This window comes from Dendrobates tinctorius, unplaced genomic scaffold (assembly GCF_039654945.1).
Source record: "Dendrobates tinctorius isolate UK_male_01 unplaced genomic scaffold, ASM3965494v1 ptg000054l, whole genome shotgun sequence".
In the NCBI taxonomy this organism is placed as follows: Eukaryota; Metazoa; Chordata; class Amphibia; order Anura; family Dendrobatidae; genus Dendrobates; species Dendrobates tinctorius.
Genome location: NW_027361722.1, coordinates 19,101,835 through 19,123,373, shown reverse-complemented (window position 1 = coordinate 19,123,373; position 21,539 = coordinate 19,101,835). Strand labels below are relative to the sequence as shown.

General features: G+C 44.5%; 1 protein-coding gene across 3 annotated transcripts in view; it reads right to left on the bottom strand.

The window, feature by feature from the left end:
• Positions 1-21,539, bottom strand: part of C2CD2 (C2 calcium dependent domain containing 2) — a 65,850-nt gene that overhangs the window by 41,086 nt on the left and 3,225 nt on the right. For 2 of the 3 annotated variants that reach the window (XM_073577208.1, XM_073577207.1), the window contains exons 2-3: positions 16,706-16,854; positions 12,881-13,685 (exon numbers count right to left, since the gene is read on the bottom strand). In XM_073577208.1, coding sequence (XP_073433309.1) covers positions 12,881-13,132 — 252 coding nt within the window. In that variant the 5' untranslated portion in view covers positions 13,133-13,685; positions 16,706-16,854. The remainder of the gene's footprint in view (positions 1-12,880; positions 13,686-16,705; positions 16,855-21,539) is intronic. The other variant, XM_073577209.1, reaches the window with a different exon arrangement.

The following is a 21,539-nucleotide window of genomic DNA, read 5'->3' as shown; positions in this document are numbered from 1 at the left end:
TTTTTTAATTTTTCCCGCCGAAAATTTAAAATGCGGCAAAATGGCGACCTGTTGTTACAATGTTCAGCGCGCTGTCAAAAAAAATGACCCGACAACGCGATTCTCCAGGTCAGTACGATTACGGCGACACCAACTTATAAGGATATATATATATATCTAATATATAAAGCTCAAGTGTATGTGTGTGTATGTCCGGGATAGGCATCCGCACCGTCGCAGCTACAGCCACAAAATTTGGCACAGTCACACGTCTGGACCCCGAGAGCGTCATAGGCTATGTTGTGAGGTGAAATTTTAACCCCGCGCGTTCCAATTCACCAAACAATTTTGCCCCTATCTACATAATGGGGAAAAAGTGTGTGCGCGTCAAGCCCCGCCCCTCATTATGATGTCATAATGGTTGACTATGGGATGGAGGATGTGTGATGGGTATATGGGCATGGGACTATGGGATGGAGGATGTGTGATGGGTATATGGGCACGGGCCTATGGGATGGTGGATATGTATGATGGGTATATGGGCACTGGATTATGGGATGGAGGATGTGTGATGGGTATATGGGCACTCGACTATGGGATGGCGAATATGTATGATGGGTATATGGGCATGGGACTATGGGATGGAGAATATGTATGATGGGTATAAGGGCATGGGACTATGGGATGAAGGATATGTATGATGGGTATATGGGCACGGGACTATGGGATGGAGGATATGTATGATGGGTATATGGGCATGGGACTATGGGATGGCGGATATGTATGATGGGTATATGGGCACGGGACTATGGGATGGAGGATATGTATGACGGGTATATGGGCATGGGACTATGGGATGGCGGATATGTATGATGGGTATATGGGCATGGGACTATGAGATGAAGGATGTATGATGGGTATATGGGCACTCGACTATGGGATGGCGGATATGTATGATGGGTATATGGGCACTCGACTATGGGATGGAGGATGTATGATGGGTATATGGGCACTCGACTATGGGATGGCAGATATGTATGATGGGTATATGGGCACGGGACTATGAGATGAAGGATGTATGATGGGTATATGGGCACTCGACTATGGGATGGCGGATATGTATGATGGGTATATGGGCACGGGACTATGGGATGGCGAATATGTATGATGGGTATATGGGCACGGGACTATGGGATGGAGGATGTGTGATGGGTATATGGGCACGGGACTATGGGATGGAGGATGTGTGATGGGTATATGGGCATGGGACTATGGGATGGCGGCTATGTATGATGGGTATATGGGCACGAGACTATGGGATGGAGGATATGTATGATGGGTATATAGGCCCGGGACTATGGGATGGAGGATATGTATGATGGGTATATAGGCACGGGACTATGGGATGGCGGATATGTATGATGGGTATATGGGCACGGGACTATGGGATGGAGGATATGTATGATGGGTATATAGGCACGGGACTATGGGATGGAGGATATGTATGATGGGTATATGGGCATGGGACTATGGGATGGAGGATGTGTGATGGGTATATGGGCACTGGCCTATGGGATGGAGGATGTGTGATGGGTATATGGGCATGGGACTATGGGATGGCGGATATGTATCATGGGTATATGGGCATGGGACTATGGGATGGAGGATATGTATGTTGAGTATATAGGCACGGGACTATGGGATGGAGGATATGTGTGATGGGAATATGGGCATTGGACTATGAGATGAAGGATGTATGATGGGTATATGGGCATGGGACTATGGGATGGAGGATGTGTGATGGGTATATGGGCACTCGACTATGGGATGGCGAATATGTATGATGGGTATATGGGCATGGGACTATGGGATGGAGAATATGTATGATGGGTATATGGGCACGGGACTATGAGATGAAGGATGTATGATGGGTATATGGGCACTCGACTATGGGATGGCGGATATGTATGATGGGTATATGGGCACTCGACTATGGGATGGCGGATATGTATGATGGGTATATGGGCACGGGACTATGGGATGGCGAATATGTATGATGGGTATATGGGCATGGGACTATGGGATGGAGGATGTGTGATGGGTATATGGGCACGGGACTATGGGATGGCGAATATGTATGATGGGTATATGGGCACGGGACTATGGGATGGCGAATATGTATGATGGGTATATGGGCATGGGACTATGGGAACTATCAGTAGTTAAGAAAAATTTCACAATTTTGTAAAATGATAAAATAAATAAATTAGGTTTGTGTCGCCATTTTTTGAGACCCGTGATTCTATTATTTTTACATAAGATGGAGAACCGAGACGAAGATTTTAAAAGAGTGGTGACAAGAACATTATATATATATATATATATATATATAGATATATATATATATATATATAGTGAGGTAGCGCTGTCATTTAAGTAGGGGATCACTCGCTTGGCAGCCACAAAACCAGATCCGGCACAGGTTTTCCATAAACTCAGAACGGTCCATGCGGTTTATTAAACATCATAAACCATGACCAGCAATATATAAACGGCATAGCGTCCATGACAGAGCTTCACTCTGTTAGCAATGTCCAATACGCAGGCTTTTCTGCCTCCCAGTTATATCTCACCCTGTCAGGGTTCTGTCATGGCTGCTTCTCCATACTGCAGACATTCATTCCCTCCAGGGAACTCTCAGACACTTGCAGCCATTAAACACGGTGTCCACACGTGCTCTCAGGCAGGAAGCCCCATCTCAGCGGGACCTTCCACACTGGACCAACCTGGTCCCAGCATTCACCCCCTGTGACCTACCCTGGCCACATTATATGGTTCATAGCCACGCCCACCGGGTCACATGACTCTGACCTCATCACAGGTCCTTCAAGCATTTACACACTCTTTCCAACAGTGCTTTAAACACACCCCCTGGGTGGGTTTGTAGGTAACTAGGCCCACCCATCTCTCTAGTTACCTGGAGACTTCTCCCTTACAAATTGAAACAACACCTCAGCAATATCATTGCTGAACAACACATAAGTCTCCATCCCAAAGCCACCCACTTTGAGATACATAAATGGCCATTCAGTATTCTGCCATTCATCCTTTCTCCTGGGACATCCACACAGCACCCACTAGCGGGACTCAGTGATTACTACACCACAATATATATATATATATTTTTTTTTATTGTGATTTTTATTTATTTATTAAAACACTATTTTTTTATTTAATTTAACTTTTAGTCCTAAAAAAAAAAGACAATTGTAATGTTTAACTGCATTTTTCTTTTTAGCGTTTAATTTACTAATTTATGGTTTAAATTATTTTACATATTTTATACATCGCACTTTTAGGGACATATACCGTACTTTTTGGAAAAAAAAATGGCTTATTTTTTAATAAATACCTTTTCTTATATTTCCTTTTCTAATTTTTTTAATTTTGGTGGTGATTTGAACTTTTACATATTTTATATATATATTTATTAAAACATTTTAATTAACATTTTAATTAACATTTTTAGGCCTCACGTGACTTGCGAGGAAAATACACGTCACAAGGGTTGAAAATATGAAAAACGTTTATTAATATCTTATTATCTAATCCGAGATATGGTCGCTTGAAGTTACAGGCCCGAAGCCTGAGGCTGCAGTAATGCCAGAGTCTTTTCTGAATTTTGGTTGTCATAGAGACCTTGTTGTGCAACCAAAGTACCTCATACATCAATGTCTGACTGACCCAATTATACTGGGACAAGTCAGTCCATAAATGGGTGCGATTGAGCCATACCCCAAAGTGGCCATTTTGGGGGATAATCCCTAGCATTCATGGGAGACTAGCTAAAGGGTCATGAATTGGAGGCTCTAAACATTGGTTGTCATGGCATCCATACACAGCTGTGATTACGTCAAGGCCGAACCCCAAGATTCAAGGGTTACCCCATCCTCCCCTAAAAATTGAGTGTTCCCGGATGTTTTGAAGGGGCTGAATTTGGGAGTTAAGTACATTTTGGGTCCTATATACGAGACAGTCAGGATGTAAATATTGTTGTGGAAGGTCTCTATAACAACACTGCATCTGATTCTCTCAGTAGTGCAGCTTCAGGCTTTGGGCCTATAAGTTAATTCGATCATATCTCGGCCTACAAATAACATATTACAATCCAGTTTTCAGATTTTTAATGTACACAGAAGGAACTTATTTTAATAATATGTCATTATTGATACGAGAAGGAATATCTGTCGCAGCCCTGTAGATGAGGACACCTTGGTAAAGCAGCCACATCTGCAGAACATCCTGCGCGCTGGTACAGGCCCAGGGAGATATCTGACCTAATTACAGACAGAACATGAGGCTGATGGAGGAGGCGCGCCGTCCTTGCACGGCTCGGTGGAATAGTATGGCCTAATATTTCAGATTTGTCACATTGAATGTCAGATCTGTACTATGGCCCTTCTGGGCTCACTTGGGCTTCGGCCGCCATTACTGCCCTTAAAGGGCTAGTCCATCGTGTCTGAACGCTGTCATACTGTCCCTCCATGCCCGCCATTACAGGCTTCACCACCAGAGATTGATATCCTGATGAATTTTACCTAAGGACAATGTCAGCTCTGCTATATCAGCAGTATATAAGGCGACGATCCGATCCTAAATATGAACTCCTCTCTCCTTGAGGGGGTTAATATTTCCGATAATGCTCCCCCCCAATACTCTGTAGTGCTTTTAGGGGTGAAGGGGTTAATTCATAATATCTCTGTTGGTCTAAGAAGGTGAAATGGTTAATACCTAATATCTCTGCCAGTCTGAGGTGGTGAAAGCGTTAATCTCTCTGGAAGTCTAGCATGATGAAGGGATTAATACCCCTAATATTAATGGAAGCCCAGGGTGATTAACGGGTTACGGGTCAGTTCCTAATATCTCCGGTGGTCTAGCGCGGAGAAAGGGTTAATTTTTATATTTCTGAAGGTATAGGGTGGTGTAGAGGTTAAGACCTAATTTCTGGTAGTTATGGCATGAAGAAGGGGTTAATTTCTAATACATCTGCTTAGGAAGGGTTGTGTAGGAGTTATACAGAATATCAATGGAGGGCTAGCGTTGTGAAAGGGTTAAATTTATTTTGTCGGATGGTGAAAGGATTAGTGCCTAATATCGCTGGGGTGATGATTGGGTTAATTCCTAGTATTTTTTTGTGGTCTAGAATAGTGAAGGGGTTAATACTCATTATAGGTGGTAGTCCAGAGAGGAGAATGGGTCTCATAGAGCTTCACCTGTATGAGGAGTTAAGGGGGGTTAATATCCCTGGCATATCCCTTGTGTGGAGAAGGGGTTAATTCCTAATATCCATGGTGATCTAAGATGGCAAATGGGTTAATATTTAATGTATTGAGTCTGTTTGTCTAGCATCATGAATGAAGGGGTTAAAATCTAATCTCTCTGGAAGTCATACTCTGGCCCTCAGGGTGAGTAGTATATTCGGCCCCTGAGACCGGGCGACTCCCCTGCCCAGCATTGCACTGTCAGCTATATCGGCATCCTAGATACCGATACAGTTGAAAGCAATGATGGAGGAGGGAGCCGATATTTCCTCTCCCATCATTCCCCCTCTGCGTCTGACATCTCAGTGCAGCGGGCGCGATGACGTTATCACAACATGCCGGCTATACTGAGGTATGCAGCAGGTCTGAAGACACTGTGAAGAGACTGGAGCAGTGGGGAAATGAGGACCATTATACTATATGTACCACTATTTGGGGTCATTATACTGTATGGAGGGCTAAGTGGGGCCCATTACACTATGTGGGGCCATTATACTGTATGGAGCACTATGTGGGGTCATTATACTGTATGCAGGGCTAACTGGGGCCCATTACACTGTATGGAGCACTATGTGGGGCCATTATACTGTATGGAGGGCTAAGTGGGGCCCATTACACTGTATGGAGCACTATGTGGGGCCATTATACTGTATGGAGGACTAAGTGAGGCCCATTACACTGTATGGAGCACTATGTGGGGCCATTATACTGTATGGAGGGCTAAGTGGGGCCCATTACACTGTATGGAGCACTATGTGGGGCCATTATACTGTATGGAGCACTATGTGGGGTCATTATACTGTATGCAGGGCTAACTGGGGCCCATTACACTGTATGGAGCACTATGTGGGGCCATTATACTGTATGGAGGGCTAAGTGGGGCCCATTACACTGTATGGAGCACTATGTGGGGCCATTATACTGTATGGAGGACTAAGTGAGGCCCATTACACTGTATGGAGCACTATGTGGGGCCATTATACTGTATGGAGGGCTAAGTGGGGCCCATTACACTGTATGGAGCACTATGTGGGGCTATTACACTGTATGGAGGGCTAAGTGGGCCCCATTACACTGTATGGAGCACTATGTAAGGCCATTATACTGTATGGAGCACTATGTGGGGTCATTATACTGTATGGAGGGCTAACTGGGGCCCATTACACTGTATGGAGCACTATGTGGGGTCATTATACTGTATGGAGGGCTGAGTGGGGTCCATTACACTGTATGGAGCACTGTTATGATTGAGTCACCGAGGAGGAAAAAACAAAACACAAGCTCAGCCCAGAAAATCAGAGAGGTTGGAAACTAGCGGATTGCAGACCACTAATCCTATCACACAACTAGCAGTAGCCGTGGAGTGTTCCTACGGTGATCCTAGACACCTCGTCACAGCCGGAGATCTAAATAAGCCTAAAGAGAGAAAAGGGAAAAACTGACTGCCCCAGAGCAGACCCCAAAGCAATAGGCAACCCCCAACATATAATGACGGTGAAACGAGATGAAAACACTAACACAGATAGAAAGATAGGTTGAGCAAACGATGGGGCCCAAGCTAACTAAAAAGGACAGGACAGAAAAGCTGCTGTCTGCAATCCGACAAAACCCTGCTAAAAATATTACCAACACAACTGATAAGCAAAAAGGACCCTTAAGTTACTAGACTTCAAACCCTATATCAGCACTCAGAATATTCTGAAAGAGAAGCAAAAGAGAACACTGATCAAGGAATAAGAATTCAGCACATCCCTGGCCGGGGATGGCTGAACTCAAAAAACAAGGTAAACAAAACCAAAACTAATAAGTTCAATAGCAGAGCAAAAACTTATCTTTGGAAGCAGGAATCAGACTGGTCTCCAAGAATCCAGCAGAGAAATCACCAGCCACTCAGAAGGGCGTCGGCTGCCTTATATCCAATCTGAAGTTTCTGTTACCCAGTCACAATCCACCTGATCAGGTGTTTGATTTCTTTCATCCAAATCAGCCTCACTAGCTTCCTTCACCAGCAGAGAGAGATCATCGGACACAAAAGGTGAATGTAAAGATGAGCTCACAACAGAGCACTATGTGGGCCCATTATACTGTATGGAGGGCTAAGTGGGGCCCATTACACTTTATGAAGCACTATGTGGGGCCATTATACTGTATGGAGCAGTATGTGGGGCCATTATACTGTATGGAGCACTATGTAGGCCTATTATACTGTATAGACCACTATGTGTGGTCATTTTACTGTATGGAGGACTATGTGGAGTCATTATACTGTATGGACGGCTAAGTAGGGCCCATTATACTGTATGGAGGACTTTTTGTGGCCATTATATTGTATGGAGAGCTGTGTGCTGATGCTCCCTCTCCCATCATTCCCCCGCACGTCTGACATCTCAGTGCAGCGGGTGCGAGAACGTTATCACAGCCGTGTCGGCTGTACTGAGGTATGCAGCAGGTCTGAAGACACTGTGAAGAGAATGGAGAAGCGGGGAAATTGGCAGAGGTGAATATTTGTTTATTTTTATGTGGGGCCCATTATACTGTATGGAGCACTATGTGGGGTCATTTTACTGTATGGAGGACTTTTTGTGGCTATTATACTGTATGTAGCACTATGTGAGGGCATTATACTGTATGGAGCACTTTTTGTGTCCACTATACTGTATGGAGCACTATGTGGGGCCATTATACTGTATGTAGCACTATGTGAAGCCATTATACCGTATGGATAACTTTTTTGTGGCCATTTAACTGTATGGACCACTATATGGGGCCATAATACAGATCTATACAGCCACTAACAGAGGGAGCTCATTGCATACAGATTTATAGCACCACCACTAGGGCGAGCTCATTGCATACAGATCTATACAGCCACCACTAGGGGGAGCTCACTACATACAGATTTATACAGCCACCACTAGGGTGAACTCACTACATATGGATTTATACAGACACCACTAGGGGGAACTCACTATATACAGATCTATACAACCACCACTAGAGGGAGCTCACTACATATAGACGTATACAGCCATCACTAGGGGAAGCTCACTATATATAGACTTATACAGTCACCACTAGAGGGAGCACACTACATACAGATTATACAGCCACCACTAGGGGGAGCTCACTACATACAGATCTATACAGCCACCACTAGAGGGAGCTCACTATATACAGATCTATACAGCCACCACTAGAGGGAGCTCACTACATACAGATCTATACAGCCACCACTAGAGGGAGCTCACTATATACAGATCTATACAACCACCACTAGAGGGAGCTCACTACATATAGACGTATACAGCCATCACTAGGGGAAGCTCACTATATATAGACTTATACAGTCACCACTAGAGGGAGCTCACTACATACAGATCTATACAGCCACCACTAGAGAAAGCTCACTATATACAGATCTATACAGCCACCACTAGAGGGAGCTCACTACATACAGATCTATACAGCCACCACTAGAGGGAGCTCACTACATACAGATCTATACATCCACCACTAGAGGGAGCTCACTACATATAGACTTATTCAGCTATCACTAGGGGGAGCTCACTACATATAGACTTATACAGCCATCACTAGGGGAAGTTCACTATATATAGACTTATACAGTCACCACTAGGGGGAGCTCACTACATACAGATCTATACAGCCACCACTAGAGGGAGCTCACTATATACAGATCTATACAGCCACCACTAGAGGGAGCTCACTACATACAGATCTATACAGCCACCACTAGAGGAAGCTCACTGCATACAGATCTATACAGCCACCACTAGGGGGAGCTCACTACATACAGATTTATACAGCCACCACTAGGGTGAACTCACTACATATGGATTTATAAAGATACCACTAGGGGGAACTCACTATATACAGATTTATACAGCCACCACTATGGAGAACTCATTACATACAGATTATATAGCCACCACTAGAGGGAGCACACTACATACAGATTATACAGCCACCACTAGGGGGAGCTCACTACATACAGATCTATACAGCCACCACTAGAGGGTGCTCACTATATACAGATCTATACATCCACCACTAGAGGGAGCTCACTACATACAGATCTATACAGCCACCACTAGAGGGAGCTCACTACATACAGATCTATACAGCAACCACTAGAGGGAGCTCACTACATACAGATCTATACATCCACCACTAGAGGGAGCTCACTACATATAGACTTATACAGCCATCACTAGGGGGAGCTCAGTAAATATTGATTTATACAGCCACCACTAGAGGAAGCTCACGACATACTGATTTTTTTCAGACAACATATATAAGATCCATCCTCTTAAGTGTGCCCTATGCTGGAGTCCCAGGTGCCAGGAATCACAGTGGTCCTTTTGGTCAGAGCCTTGCTGGATCAGACATTAATAACTGATCCTACGGTGGGAAGATGGAGTCACATCTCCAGCAATGACAGGCAGCTGTGTAGACCCAGCGCTTGAATGAACAGCTGTATGATAGTAAAGCTCGGCTTCTCAATACACCATAGCAAGGCCAAGACGACCCTTAGAGTCCAAAAAGGAAAAAAATACATCTCTCCGCCATTGATTTTTTTTTTCTTCCTCGCTCTCGTTTTAATTCCGCTTTCTCTCTATTAAATATTCAATTTAGGTGACAGCAGATCAATCGCTGCCCGCCTTCCCTGCGTCCCGGTCTGTCAGGCTGCAGGCAGTAAGCTCTCTATACAATCACATGCGAATGCTCACACTCGCCATAAATCAGGCCGGATCTCCACGTCCTTTAAATTTAATCTGACACTCAATCTCTGCTGTTAAATGAAAGCCCCATAAAAGAGGCAGCGTCAATCCGATCTGCGATCTGTCATTATAATGGACTCCACAGACGGCGGCGGCCGCAGTACGCTTTATGGGAGTCTGCGCTGTACGATTTTAGGGGATATTTCAACCTACAATGACCTTAAAAAGAGAAAAAAAAAAGCCTTATTTATGTTCCTGACAGCCAATAAGGGGATGTGCACATGCAGAGTATTTAGATGCAGACATTTCTGCACCATTTCTGCATCTCTTGACAGGAAAAGCGCAGCTGCAAAAATGTGCATTTTTGGTGTGTTTTTACCGCTTTTTGCTGTGTTTTTGCTGCGTTTTCAATGTGCTTTTCTTCTGTTTTTGGACAGCAATGACTGCTATAGATATAGATAGAAACCAAAAAAAGGGAAGTAAAAGACAAAAAAAAATATGAAATTTTATTAATCACAATTAAAATGTACAATATATAGAGAATTAATGTAGAACACGGCAGAGTGTACCCCATGTCACCATACAAACAAAACCAAGTGGACAGGTATAGCAAACGGTAGAAACACTACATAAATAGCGGACAGAAATCATAACCACTGATTACACAATAATAAACCCATGTGAATGCATAAGTGGTAGACTAGAATCCGTGTAGGATACTTCATGAAATCAAGATATAGTATACAAAGTGCATAGTGCCAAAATAAGGTGTCAAATATCATGAATTCATGCCAAAGTGCATAGTGCTGAAGGACTATAATTAGAGTACTGAAATAAATCTGTGGACCCTGAGGTTTAACCCAAATAATAAAGCTTCACCTTCAAAAAAAGAAAGTGCTGAGGAAAAAATATATATATTGAGGGCCAGTAATCACAGATCAGCCAAAAGGCTGCACATAGCAGAATGCAGCAAGTACCTGTCAGATGGTGACACAGGGAGGAGGACCCCGACGCGCGTTTCGCTACTGTTGCTTCTTCCAAGGAAGATAATAGCTACATATAGGTAGGCAGACATATAGACATATTGCACAACCCCCCCGACATATTATAAAGTTGCACCATGTGGAGCTCATGAGACAGATTTGTATTATTAAATAAACATATGAAAAAAACGATGTGGGGTTCCCCCCATTTTTGATGACCAGCAAAGGTAAAGCAAACAGTTGCGGGCTTATATTATCAGGCTGGGAAGGTCCATGTTTATTGGTCCCTTCCCAGCTTAAAAATACCAGTCTGCAGCCACCCTAGAAGAGTGACATCACATGAGATGCTCCAATTCTGGTGCTTTGCCTGGCTCTTCCCGATTGCCCTGGTGCGGTGGCAATCGGGGTAATGGTAGTTGGGGTTGATATCAGCTGTGAATTGTCCAAAAACAAGCCCTGGTATTAGTAATGGAGAGGTGTCCATCACCGCTTTTCAGACATTCCGTGCTCTGGACCACGTCGAAGCTGCGTGGGAACTTTTCTTTCTAATGAATTGGTGAACAAGGGACAGTCTCTTGTGTTTATTTCCATTTGTGGACTAGGTTGGATTCCCTGAACTACATTGAATTTGTTGGACTACGTCGGATTCGGTGGGCTACGTCATATTACCTGGACCATGTTGGATTAAGTGGACTACGTCAGACCTGCATGGGAACTGATTTTTTTTTTTTTTTAAATAAATTCGTGACCGAGGGAAAGTGTCAGGGAGTGTTTATTTCAATAAAGTATTTTTTTGTGGGATTCCTTTTGTTTCCTTGGTTAGTAATGGTGGTGCCCGATAAACACATTGATGCCAGCTGGTGTTTTTGGACAATTCACAGCTAACTTCAACCCCAAAACCATTGCCCCGACTGCCACCAGGGCAATCGGGAAGAGTCGGGCAAAGCGCCAGAATTGGAGCATCTAATGTGATGTGCCAATTCCATGGCACCTGTTGGCTGGTACTTTTATGTTGGGTAGGGCCCAATAACCATGGGTCTTGCCAGCCTAATAATATAAGCCAGCAACTGTCTGCTTTACCTTTGCTGGTTTTCAAAAAATAGAGAGACTCCACGTCGCTCTTTTCATTTATTTATTTAATCATAAAAAATCTGTCCAACAAGCTCCACAGGGTGCAATTTTAAAATACGCATACATATGTATGTCTATTTATATGTCTGTCTATATGTCTGTCTTTTTATCTGGTTTTAGATATGTCTGTTTATACATCTTTCTATGTCTGTCTACATGTCTGTCTGCATGTCTGTCTCTCTATTATCTATCTCTGTAGCATTTTCTCCAAACATCAACTCCTCTTACCGTAAAGAACCCTTTCCTGTACTTCTGATGGAACCAAGCTCCTTAGTGCAGTTCTTCAAATTAATAAATCATGTTTCAACTCTGTTTAATTTTTATACATCTCAATAAGTTCACTCCAAATTCATCACCCCACAACCCCACGCCCCTCGCCCAAGCTGTAGAATCCTCGTCTTTCCAACCTTAACCCCAATGGAGGGTGAGTAGTTGAGGCTTCTGGGTCTTAATAGAAAAACACCTTCCTTGTGCTATTTATAATTATGGGGTCTTCTTGAGAGTAAAAAGGGCACATAAGGTGGAACTACTACCTCTGAACCCCTATAATAAACCCTTGCATACCCCATATCCATGGTAATGTCTTACAAGTCAAGCAATTTAATATTTCACTTGTAAAGATTTTGCTTTTTTTTTGCTGCACCTACAAAATTGTATCGGCTTTACTGCTGCCGCCTGACATTGAGTGCTCAGCTTCATTTTCAGATCATATGAAGACACCTACCCCTCTTTTTCCAGCCTCTTCGTTGAGGGCAGCTATCCAAGCCTTCAGCCATTGACTCCTCCAGCTACTCAATGATAAAATCCAAGACAGTAGAGAGTCGGCCTCGCTCTGTGCACCAGCAAATGGCGTCTTTGTTTTACGTTTCCACTGACCGTTCCGGACGTACTGGACGAGATATACCGCAATGGTCACCAAGGAGGCCAAAAAAAGGGTCACCAGGCATAACCACTGAAATTCTTCAAACCAAGACATGGCTCCAAGAGACTCCAAGCTTCATGAAATGATAATATTGTAATCCCTAAGATGCTCCGGCTCCCCCGTAAGGGATCTCAGAAGGGTCAAAAATAGTAAAACGGAAAGTGGGGGACGTGTTCCATGTCCATCGACGGGGACTGGAGGACAGAAGATGGGTTCACCTCAACTGTAAGACTCCAAGGTGGAGAGAAACTGGAATTCCCAAGTGGAATGAGTCGGAACAAGTGTAAAATGGACTGGAATTTTTCCCAGCATCCCTGGTCCCAGAAAGCGGAGGTGGCAAGACAAGTGCTGGCATAGACCCAACCAAAAAATTTCCCCGGCCTCAGACCTGTCGGAGGAACATGGTCTCCTCCTGTGTCGTAGCTTGAGGGTAGACGTCAAGAACAAACGGGCCCATTCTCTCCTCTCCAGCTGCACCTCGGTAATGGCGGATGTATCCGGGAAAGTTGCCTCCTTCCAGGAATAGTGGAGTTTCCCTCTAATTCCTCTGAAGACAGCAGTTCGGGACTTTCATCGTTAAAGTCACAGCGGCGCCCAGAAGAAGCGGCTAGGGGGGAAGAGATCACATCGTTAGTGGACCTTCAATAAACAGAGAATATCCCGTCAGCTGAGAGCGCCGAGTGTGTTTTTGGCAGAAGACATGAGATGCCGAAAGCACACGCCCCGGTTGTCAAAGATTACACAAACATGGCCGCTTTCCACCGCAAAACAGCGCCACACCTGGTTACAGGTTGTGTGTGGTATTGCAGCTCAGCCCCAATTTGCTTTAATGGATCCACGTTGCAATACCAAATACAACCTAAAAAACAGGCGTGGAGCTGTTTCTGGAAGAAAAGAGGCATATTATTGTAATCGTGGGCAACCCCTTTAAGCATAGCCTTGTAAAACTTGCACAAAGTTATTTTGTGGCACCTATGAACAAAAAAAAGCAAAAAAAAAACAAAACAGTGCCCTTTCTATGCTTGGGAGTCCAGTGGGCGGTCCTATTCAGTGATTTATGTATAGACTTGTTAGACACAAATACTGCTGCTTTCCTTGCTTAGGAGTCCAGTGGGCAGTCCTAGTAGAAAGAGATGGTTGTTGAGTTGATAGAAGACTTATGTTAATAGATAGTTGTTACTGAGCAGGACCGCCCACTGGACTCCTAAGCATAGAAAGGATAATTGCCTTTTCCCACAAATGTATATATCAGTTACTGAATTGTCTCCTAAGCATGGAAAGAAGAGTGGTCTTTTCCTATAATCACTGAGTAGGACCGCCCACTGGACTCCTGAGCATAGAAAGGGCAGTAATCATTTTCTAGAAATCTATAGATAACTGAGTAGGCCCGCCCACCAGACAACTAGCATAGATAGAGCAGACATCTTTTCTCACAAATCTATATATCACTGAGTAGCACCGCCCACTGGACTCCTAAGCTTAGAGCAGAAATATTTTCTCACAAATCTATATATCACTGAGTAGAACTGCCCACTGGACTCCTTAGCATAGAAAGTGCAGTAATCTCTTCTCAAAAATCTATATATCACTGAGTAGGACTGCCCACTGGACTCTTGAGCAAAGAAAGGGCAGAAATCTTTTCCCACAAACCTATATATTACTGAGTAGGACCGCCCACTGGACTCCTGAGCAAAGAAAGGGCAGAAATCTTTTCCCACAAACCTATATATTACTGAGTAGGACCGCCCACTGGACTCCTGAGCAAAAGAAAGGGCAGAAATCTTTTCCCACAAACCTATATATTACTGAGTAGGACCGCCCACTGGACTCCTGAGCAAAAGAAAGGGCAGAAATCTTTTCCCACAAACCTATATATTACTGAGTAGGACCACCCACTGGACTCCTGAGCAAAAGAAAGGGCAGAAATCTTTTCCCACAAACCTATATATTACTGAGTAGGACTGCCTACTGGACTCATAGGACTAGGAAGTGTAAAAATCTGTTCCCACAAATCTATATTATTGAGTAGGACTGCCCACTGGACTGCTAACCATAGAAAGGGCAGTAATCTTTTAACCCAAATCTATATTACTGAGTAGGACCGCCCACTGGACTCCTAAGCATGAAAAAGGCCAGAAATCTTTTTCCCATAAATCTATATATTAAATACTGAATATGACCACCCACTAGACTCCTAAGCATATATGTCGATCACTAAGTAGGACCGCCCAGTGGACTCTAGAACATTTAAAGGAGCAATGATCTCTTAGCAGAAATCTATATATCCTTCTGCTCAGCTCCTACGCCTCCTCTATACCACCCCGCGCACAGGTCAGGAGGCATGTCTGGCGTCTCAGGGGCCCCATAACATTCCTGCCCTACTGCTATCACAGCCTGCACTCTGTTACTGGGAGTCGCTTTCTGTGACCTTATGATCGGGATTCACTGGTGACAAGTAATAATTGGGGAATTGTTATTTATGCAATTCCCTATGTTATTAGTGGAGGTTTGGTGTTGACAGAATTGAGTATTCCATTTTCGGATGTGGATACGATCTCGCCTTCCACCTTCCTTTCCCCGCACGATCCGCCGCCGAGGGTTCTGTTTATTCAGTTGCGCTCTATTTATAGGGAAATACTTATCTGTATTGTACGCTTTGTGCGTCGAGTTTCCATGACAACCCCGTAAACTCCGCTGTGCGCTCACCTAGGTCGGTCTTTGTTTTAACCAAAGGGGGTCACTTATTTATTTTTTTTATTTCACCAATAGTTGCTTAAATACTTTTTTTTTTTTCTTTTAAAGGGAACCTCCATATTTTTAGAAAGAAAAAAAAAATGTGCATGGGCCCTTTAAGAGCCATTCTATTGGGGTTCTCACCCACCTACACAGGGCAGGTAGTGTAAATAGTGATTTCCTGTCCTTCTCGGCAGCTACGCCCTGGTGTATACAGTGTACACACAAGTGTGGTGAAGAAATAGGGAACTAGTGTTTGTACTAGCGGCAGGGTGCAGCTTCATCCATTGTATAAAGGCAGACACAGCAAATAAATAGATTACGTTTATTTAGCATTCCATTTTCAGTACACCGGCCCTTTAAGGCATACTTAAAGGGGACCTGTCACTTGCCATAAATATGTATTTTTTTTCTTACCTGGTGTAATTGCCGCTGTTCTCCTGAATCCGGCATAGCTTTTATTTCATTCCTGTGCCTCTCCGTTACTGAGATACGACCCCCTCTTCCTTGTATATAAATTTAGTCTCGTCACCTAACTGGGAGTGGTCATCAAGAACACGCCCACAGAGAATATGATGACCGCGCCCAGTTGGCTAACAAGCCTAGAATCATATACAAAGAAAAGGGGGCCATATCTCAGGAACGGAGAGGCACAGGAACAACAAAAATATGACGCCGGATTCAGGAGAACAGCGGCATTTACACCAGGTATAGAAATAACATTTACCACAAGTAACATTTTTTATTTAAAGGGGAAGTCCAGTTTTATATTGAAAGTCTTGACATTTTTATGCACATTTTCCTAGCAATATAAGGTCTCCTATCTCATTTCCTACTCTTCTATCAAAGACTGTATTCACTCAGCTCTCCCGAGTTCCTGAATGGTATATTTACCTAGTCATACAGTCATCCACTAGGTTGTACCTAGTTCCATAAATAGCACTTTAGTTCTCTATAAGCGGTATAACAGCTTAGTCCCATTCACTTCAATTTAGCTGAGCTGCAATACCAGACAAAACCTGTTGACAGGCGTGGCGCTGTTTCTGTTGGGAAAAAAAAAACAGCACTAAAACACTAAGAAGAGTGAGCAAAAATCCCCAGGTGACTTGTAATGGCAGCCATGTTGGTTTTCACCCAGCTACCACAAAAACCAACAATTACCAAACTATTTATTAACAGAGGTAACTTTGCTTTCCAGGTGCTTTTCCCATGCAACAATTTACTAATTTCCTCGTTAAATATTTGTAAATTAATAAAGCTACGGTATATTGACTGCTCTCTTTATTGATTGAGATTGAACTCTCACATAGGATCTGCCAGGCTCATCACTTTAACTTAACCCCAGTCTTCCTAATATCTTAAAATTCCATCTCCTCCCCTTGGGGGAGGAGACTGGTACCTTCTCCTTAACTATTGGCTGACAATGACCTACTCCCCTCCCCTGAGGAACTTCACAGCTTACAAAAAGATGTGGAATTGGTTTCAAGAGTCATGGAGGGGCAAACAAACTGCAACCTCCCCCTACGTTGGGTGGGCCCCTATCTTAGCAGCATCATTGGGGGCCACAAGTAGCAATCCCGTAAAACAGCCTAGAAGCAAGAAACCTCTGAGCTAGTGAACACATATATTGATGATCTATCCTTAGGTCCTGTATATGAGGGAGTCCGAGTAGTAGTGTGAGTAGTGTATGGTTTGCTTTAGAACCCTTTTAGAACAAAATGATCAGACATGTTGAAATCCAACATGCCCAATCCTTCATATTTTTTTGCATCTTCTTTCCAAGGGGAGCCAGGACACCACCACACACCATATACCCACTGCATATTGACAGGTTTGACCACCTTTCATCTAAAGTCACCCCTACATTAAAACTTGGGATTGAAACTTGGGTCATTGAGTGCGCCCATATCTCATGCATTGGTTACTACGAACCTTCGCATTAGAAGCATCGATATCTCATCCTAACGTGACTACTCCCATCAGTGCGCTCAAAGGTGAATAGATAAGATATAAAAAGCTGGCGAACTACTAAGACAATACGTAGGGAGGGGCGCAACCATTATTGGGGAAGGTATGAAGGCCGGGCGCGCTGTACGAAGGATCGCCCTACAACCTGCACCTATTCATTACCAGGCTGATGAAAATTACATAGCTGTCAGCCCTAAATTATCTCCATGCTCTATAGGATCAGCCAATAAAACGATGACAGGAGCTTCCAGGCACCATAATTAAGCGGTAATAGACATCAATAAAAGTGCACGAGATAGCAGCATATACCACAGAGCAGCTCGTACAGGGAGGAAAAGGGGGAATTATAGGAGGACTCCACCTCGTAAAACGCATTAAAAAGTATACATAGGAAAAAAAGAATCATGTGATGTAGATAGGGGTGCCCGAAAAAGTAGGTCCCCGGGAACTGACCTTGGGGCTCATCACTGGAGAAGGACGGGTCAGTCACTAACAGATGAAGTGACTAGCACTGATTATATACGGCGGGTCTTGTGGGGTCTTATTGGTATACGGCAGGTCTTGTGGGTGGTTATTGGTATACGGCAGGTCTTGTGGGTGGTTATTGGTATACGGCGGGTCTTGTGGGTGGTTATTGGTATACGGCAGGTCTTGTGGGTGGTTATTGGTATACGGCAGGTCTTGTGGGTGGTTATTGGTATACGGCAGGTCTTGTGGGTGGTTATTGGTATACGGCAGGTCTTGTGGGTGGTTATTGGTATACGGCAGGTCTTGTGGGTGGTTATTGGTATACGGCGGGTCTTGTGGGGTGTTATTGGTATATGGCGGGTCTTGTGGGGTCTTATTGGTATACGGCAGGTCTTGTGGGGTGTTATTGGTATACGGCGGGTCTTGTGGGGTGTTATTGGTATACGGCAGGTCTTGTGGGTTGTTATTGGTATACGGCGGGTCTTGTGGGGTCTTATTGGTATATGGCGGGTCTTGTGGGTGGTTATTGGTATACGGCGTGTCTTGTGGGGTGTTATTGGTATACGGCGTGTCTTGTGGGGTGTTATTGGTATATGGCGTGTCTTGTGGGGTGTTATTGGTATACGGCGTGTCTTGTGGGGTGTTATTGGTATATGGCGGGTCTTGTGGGGTCTTATTGGTATACGGCAGGTCTTGTGGGTGGTTATTGGTATACGGCGGGTCTTGTGGGTGGTTATTGGTATATGGCGGGTCTTGTGGGGTCTTATTGGTATACGGCAGGTCTTGTGGGTTTTTATTGGTATACGGCGGGTCTTGTGGGTTTTTATTGGTATACAGCAGGTCTTGTGGGGTGTTCCCGGTATACGGCAGGTTTTGTGGGGTGTTCCTGGTATACGGCAGGTCTTGTGGGGTGTTCCTGGTATACGGCAGGTCTTGTGGGGTGTTATTGGTATACAGCAGGTCTTGTGGGTTGTTCCCAGTATACGGCAGGACTTGTGGGTTGTTATTGGTATACGGCAGGTCTTGTGGGGTATTATTGGTATACGGCGGGTCTTGTGGGTTTTTATTGGTATACGACGGGTCTTGTGGGTGTTATTGGTATACGGCGTGTCTTGTGGGGAATTATTGGTATACGGCGGGTCTTGTGGGGTGTTATTGGTATACGGCAGGTCTTGTGGGGTGTTATTGGTATACGGCGTGTCTTGTGGAGTGTTATTGGTATACGGCGGGTCCTGTGGGTTGTTATTGGTATATGGCGGGTCTTGTGGGGTATTATTGGTATACGGCAGATCTTGTGGGTTTTTATTGGTATACGGCAGATCTTGTGGGTTTTTATTGGTATACGGCAGGGTCTTGTGGGTTGTTATTGGTATACGGCGGGTCCTGTGGGTTGTTATTGGTATTCGGCGGGTCTTGTGGGGTATTATTGGTATACGGCAGATCTTGTGGGTTGTTATTGGTATACGGCAGGGTCTTGTGGGTTGTTATTGGTATTCGGTGGGTCTTGTGGGTTGTTATTGGTATACGGCAGATCTTGTGGGTTTTTATTGGTATACAGCGGGTCTTGTGGGGTGTTCCCGGTATACGGCAGGTTTTATGGGGTGTTCCTGGTAAATTGCAGGTCTTGTGGGGTGTTATTGGTATACGGCGGGTCTTGTGGGGTCTTCCCTGTATACGGCAGGTCTTGTGGGGAATTATTGGTATACGGCGGGTCTTGTGGGGTGTTATTGGTATACGGCGGGTCTTGTGGAGTGTTATTGGTATACGGCGGGTCCTGTGGGTTGTTATTGCTATATGGCAGATCTTGTGGGTTTTTATTGGTATACGGCAGATCTTGTGGGTTTTTATTGGTATACGGCAGATCTTGTGGGTTTTTATTGGTATACGGCAGGGTCTTGTGGGTTGTTATTGGTATTCGGCGGGTCTTGTGGGGTATTATTGGTATACGGCAGATCTTGTGGGTTGTTATTGGTATACGGCAGGTCTTGTGGGTTGTTATTGGTATACGGCAGGGTCTTGTGGGTTGTTATTGGTATTCGGCGGGTCTTGTGGGTTGTTATTGGTATACGGCTGATCTTGTGGGTTTTTATTGGTATACAGCGGGTCTTGTGGGGTGTTCCCGGTATACGGCAGGTTTTATGGGGTGTTCCTGGTATATGGCAGGTCTTGTGGGGTGTTATTGGTATACGGCGGGTCTTGTGGGGTCTTCCCTGTATACGGCAGGTCTTGTGGGGTGTTATTGGTATACAGCAGGTCTTGTGGGTTGTTCCCTGTATACGGCGGGTCTTGTGGGGTATTATTGGTATACGGCGGGTCTTGTGGGTGTTATTGGTATACGGCAGGTCTTGTGGGTTGTTATTGGTATACGGCGTGTCCTGTGGGGAATTATTGGCATACGGCAGGTCTTGTGGGTTGTTATTGATATACGGCGGGTCTTGTGGGGAATTATTGGCATACGGCAGGTCTTGTGGGTTGTTATTGGTATACGGCGTGTCTTGTGGGGAATTATTGGCATACGGCAGGTCTTGTGGGTTGTTATTGATATACGGCGGGTCTTGTGGGTTTTTATTGGTATACGGCGGGTCTTGTGGGTTGTTATTGGTATACGGCAGGGTCTTGTGGGTTGTTATTGGTATACGGCGGGTCTTGTGGGGTATTATTGGTATACGGCAAGTCTTGTGGGTGTTATTGGTGTACGGCGTGTCTTGTGGGGTATTATTGGTATACGGCGGGTCTTGTGGGTGTTATTGGTATACGGCAGGTCTTGTGGGTTGTTATTGGTATACGGCGTGTCTTGTGGGGTATTATTGGTATACGGCAGATCTTGTGGGTTTTTATTGGTATACGGCAGGTCTTGTGGGTTTTTATTGGTATACGGCAGATCTTGTGGGTTTTTATTGGTATACGGCAGGGTCTTGTGGGTTGTTATTGGTATTCGGCCGGGTCTTGTGGGGTATTATTGGTATACGGCAGATCTTGTGGGTTGTTATTGGTATACGGCAGGTCTTGTGGGTTGTTATTGGTATACGGCTGATCTTGTGGGTTTTTATTGGTATACAGCGGGTCTTGTGGGGTGTTCCCGGTACACAGCAGGTTTTATGGGGTGTTCCTGGTATATGGCAGGTCTTGTGGGGTGTTATTGGTATACGGCGGGTCTTGTGGGGTCTTCCCTGTATACGGCAGGTCTTGTGGGGTGTTATTGGTGTACAGCAGGTCTTGTGGGTTGTTCTCTGTATACGGCGGGTCTTGTGGGGTATTATTGGTATACGGCGGATCTTGTGGGTGTTATTGG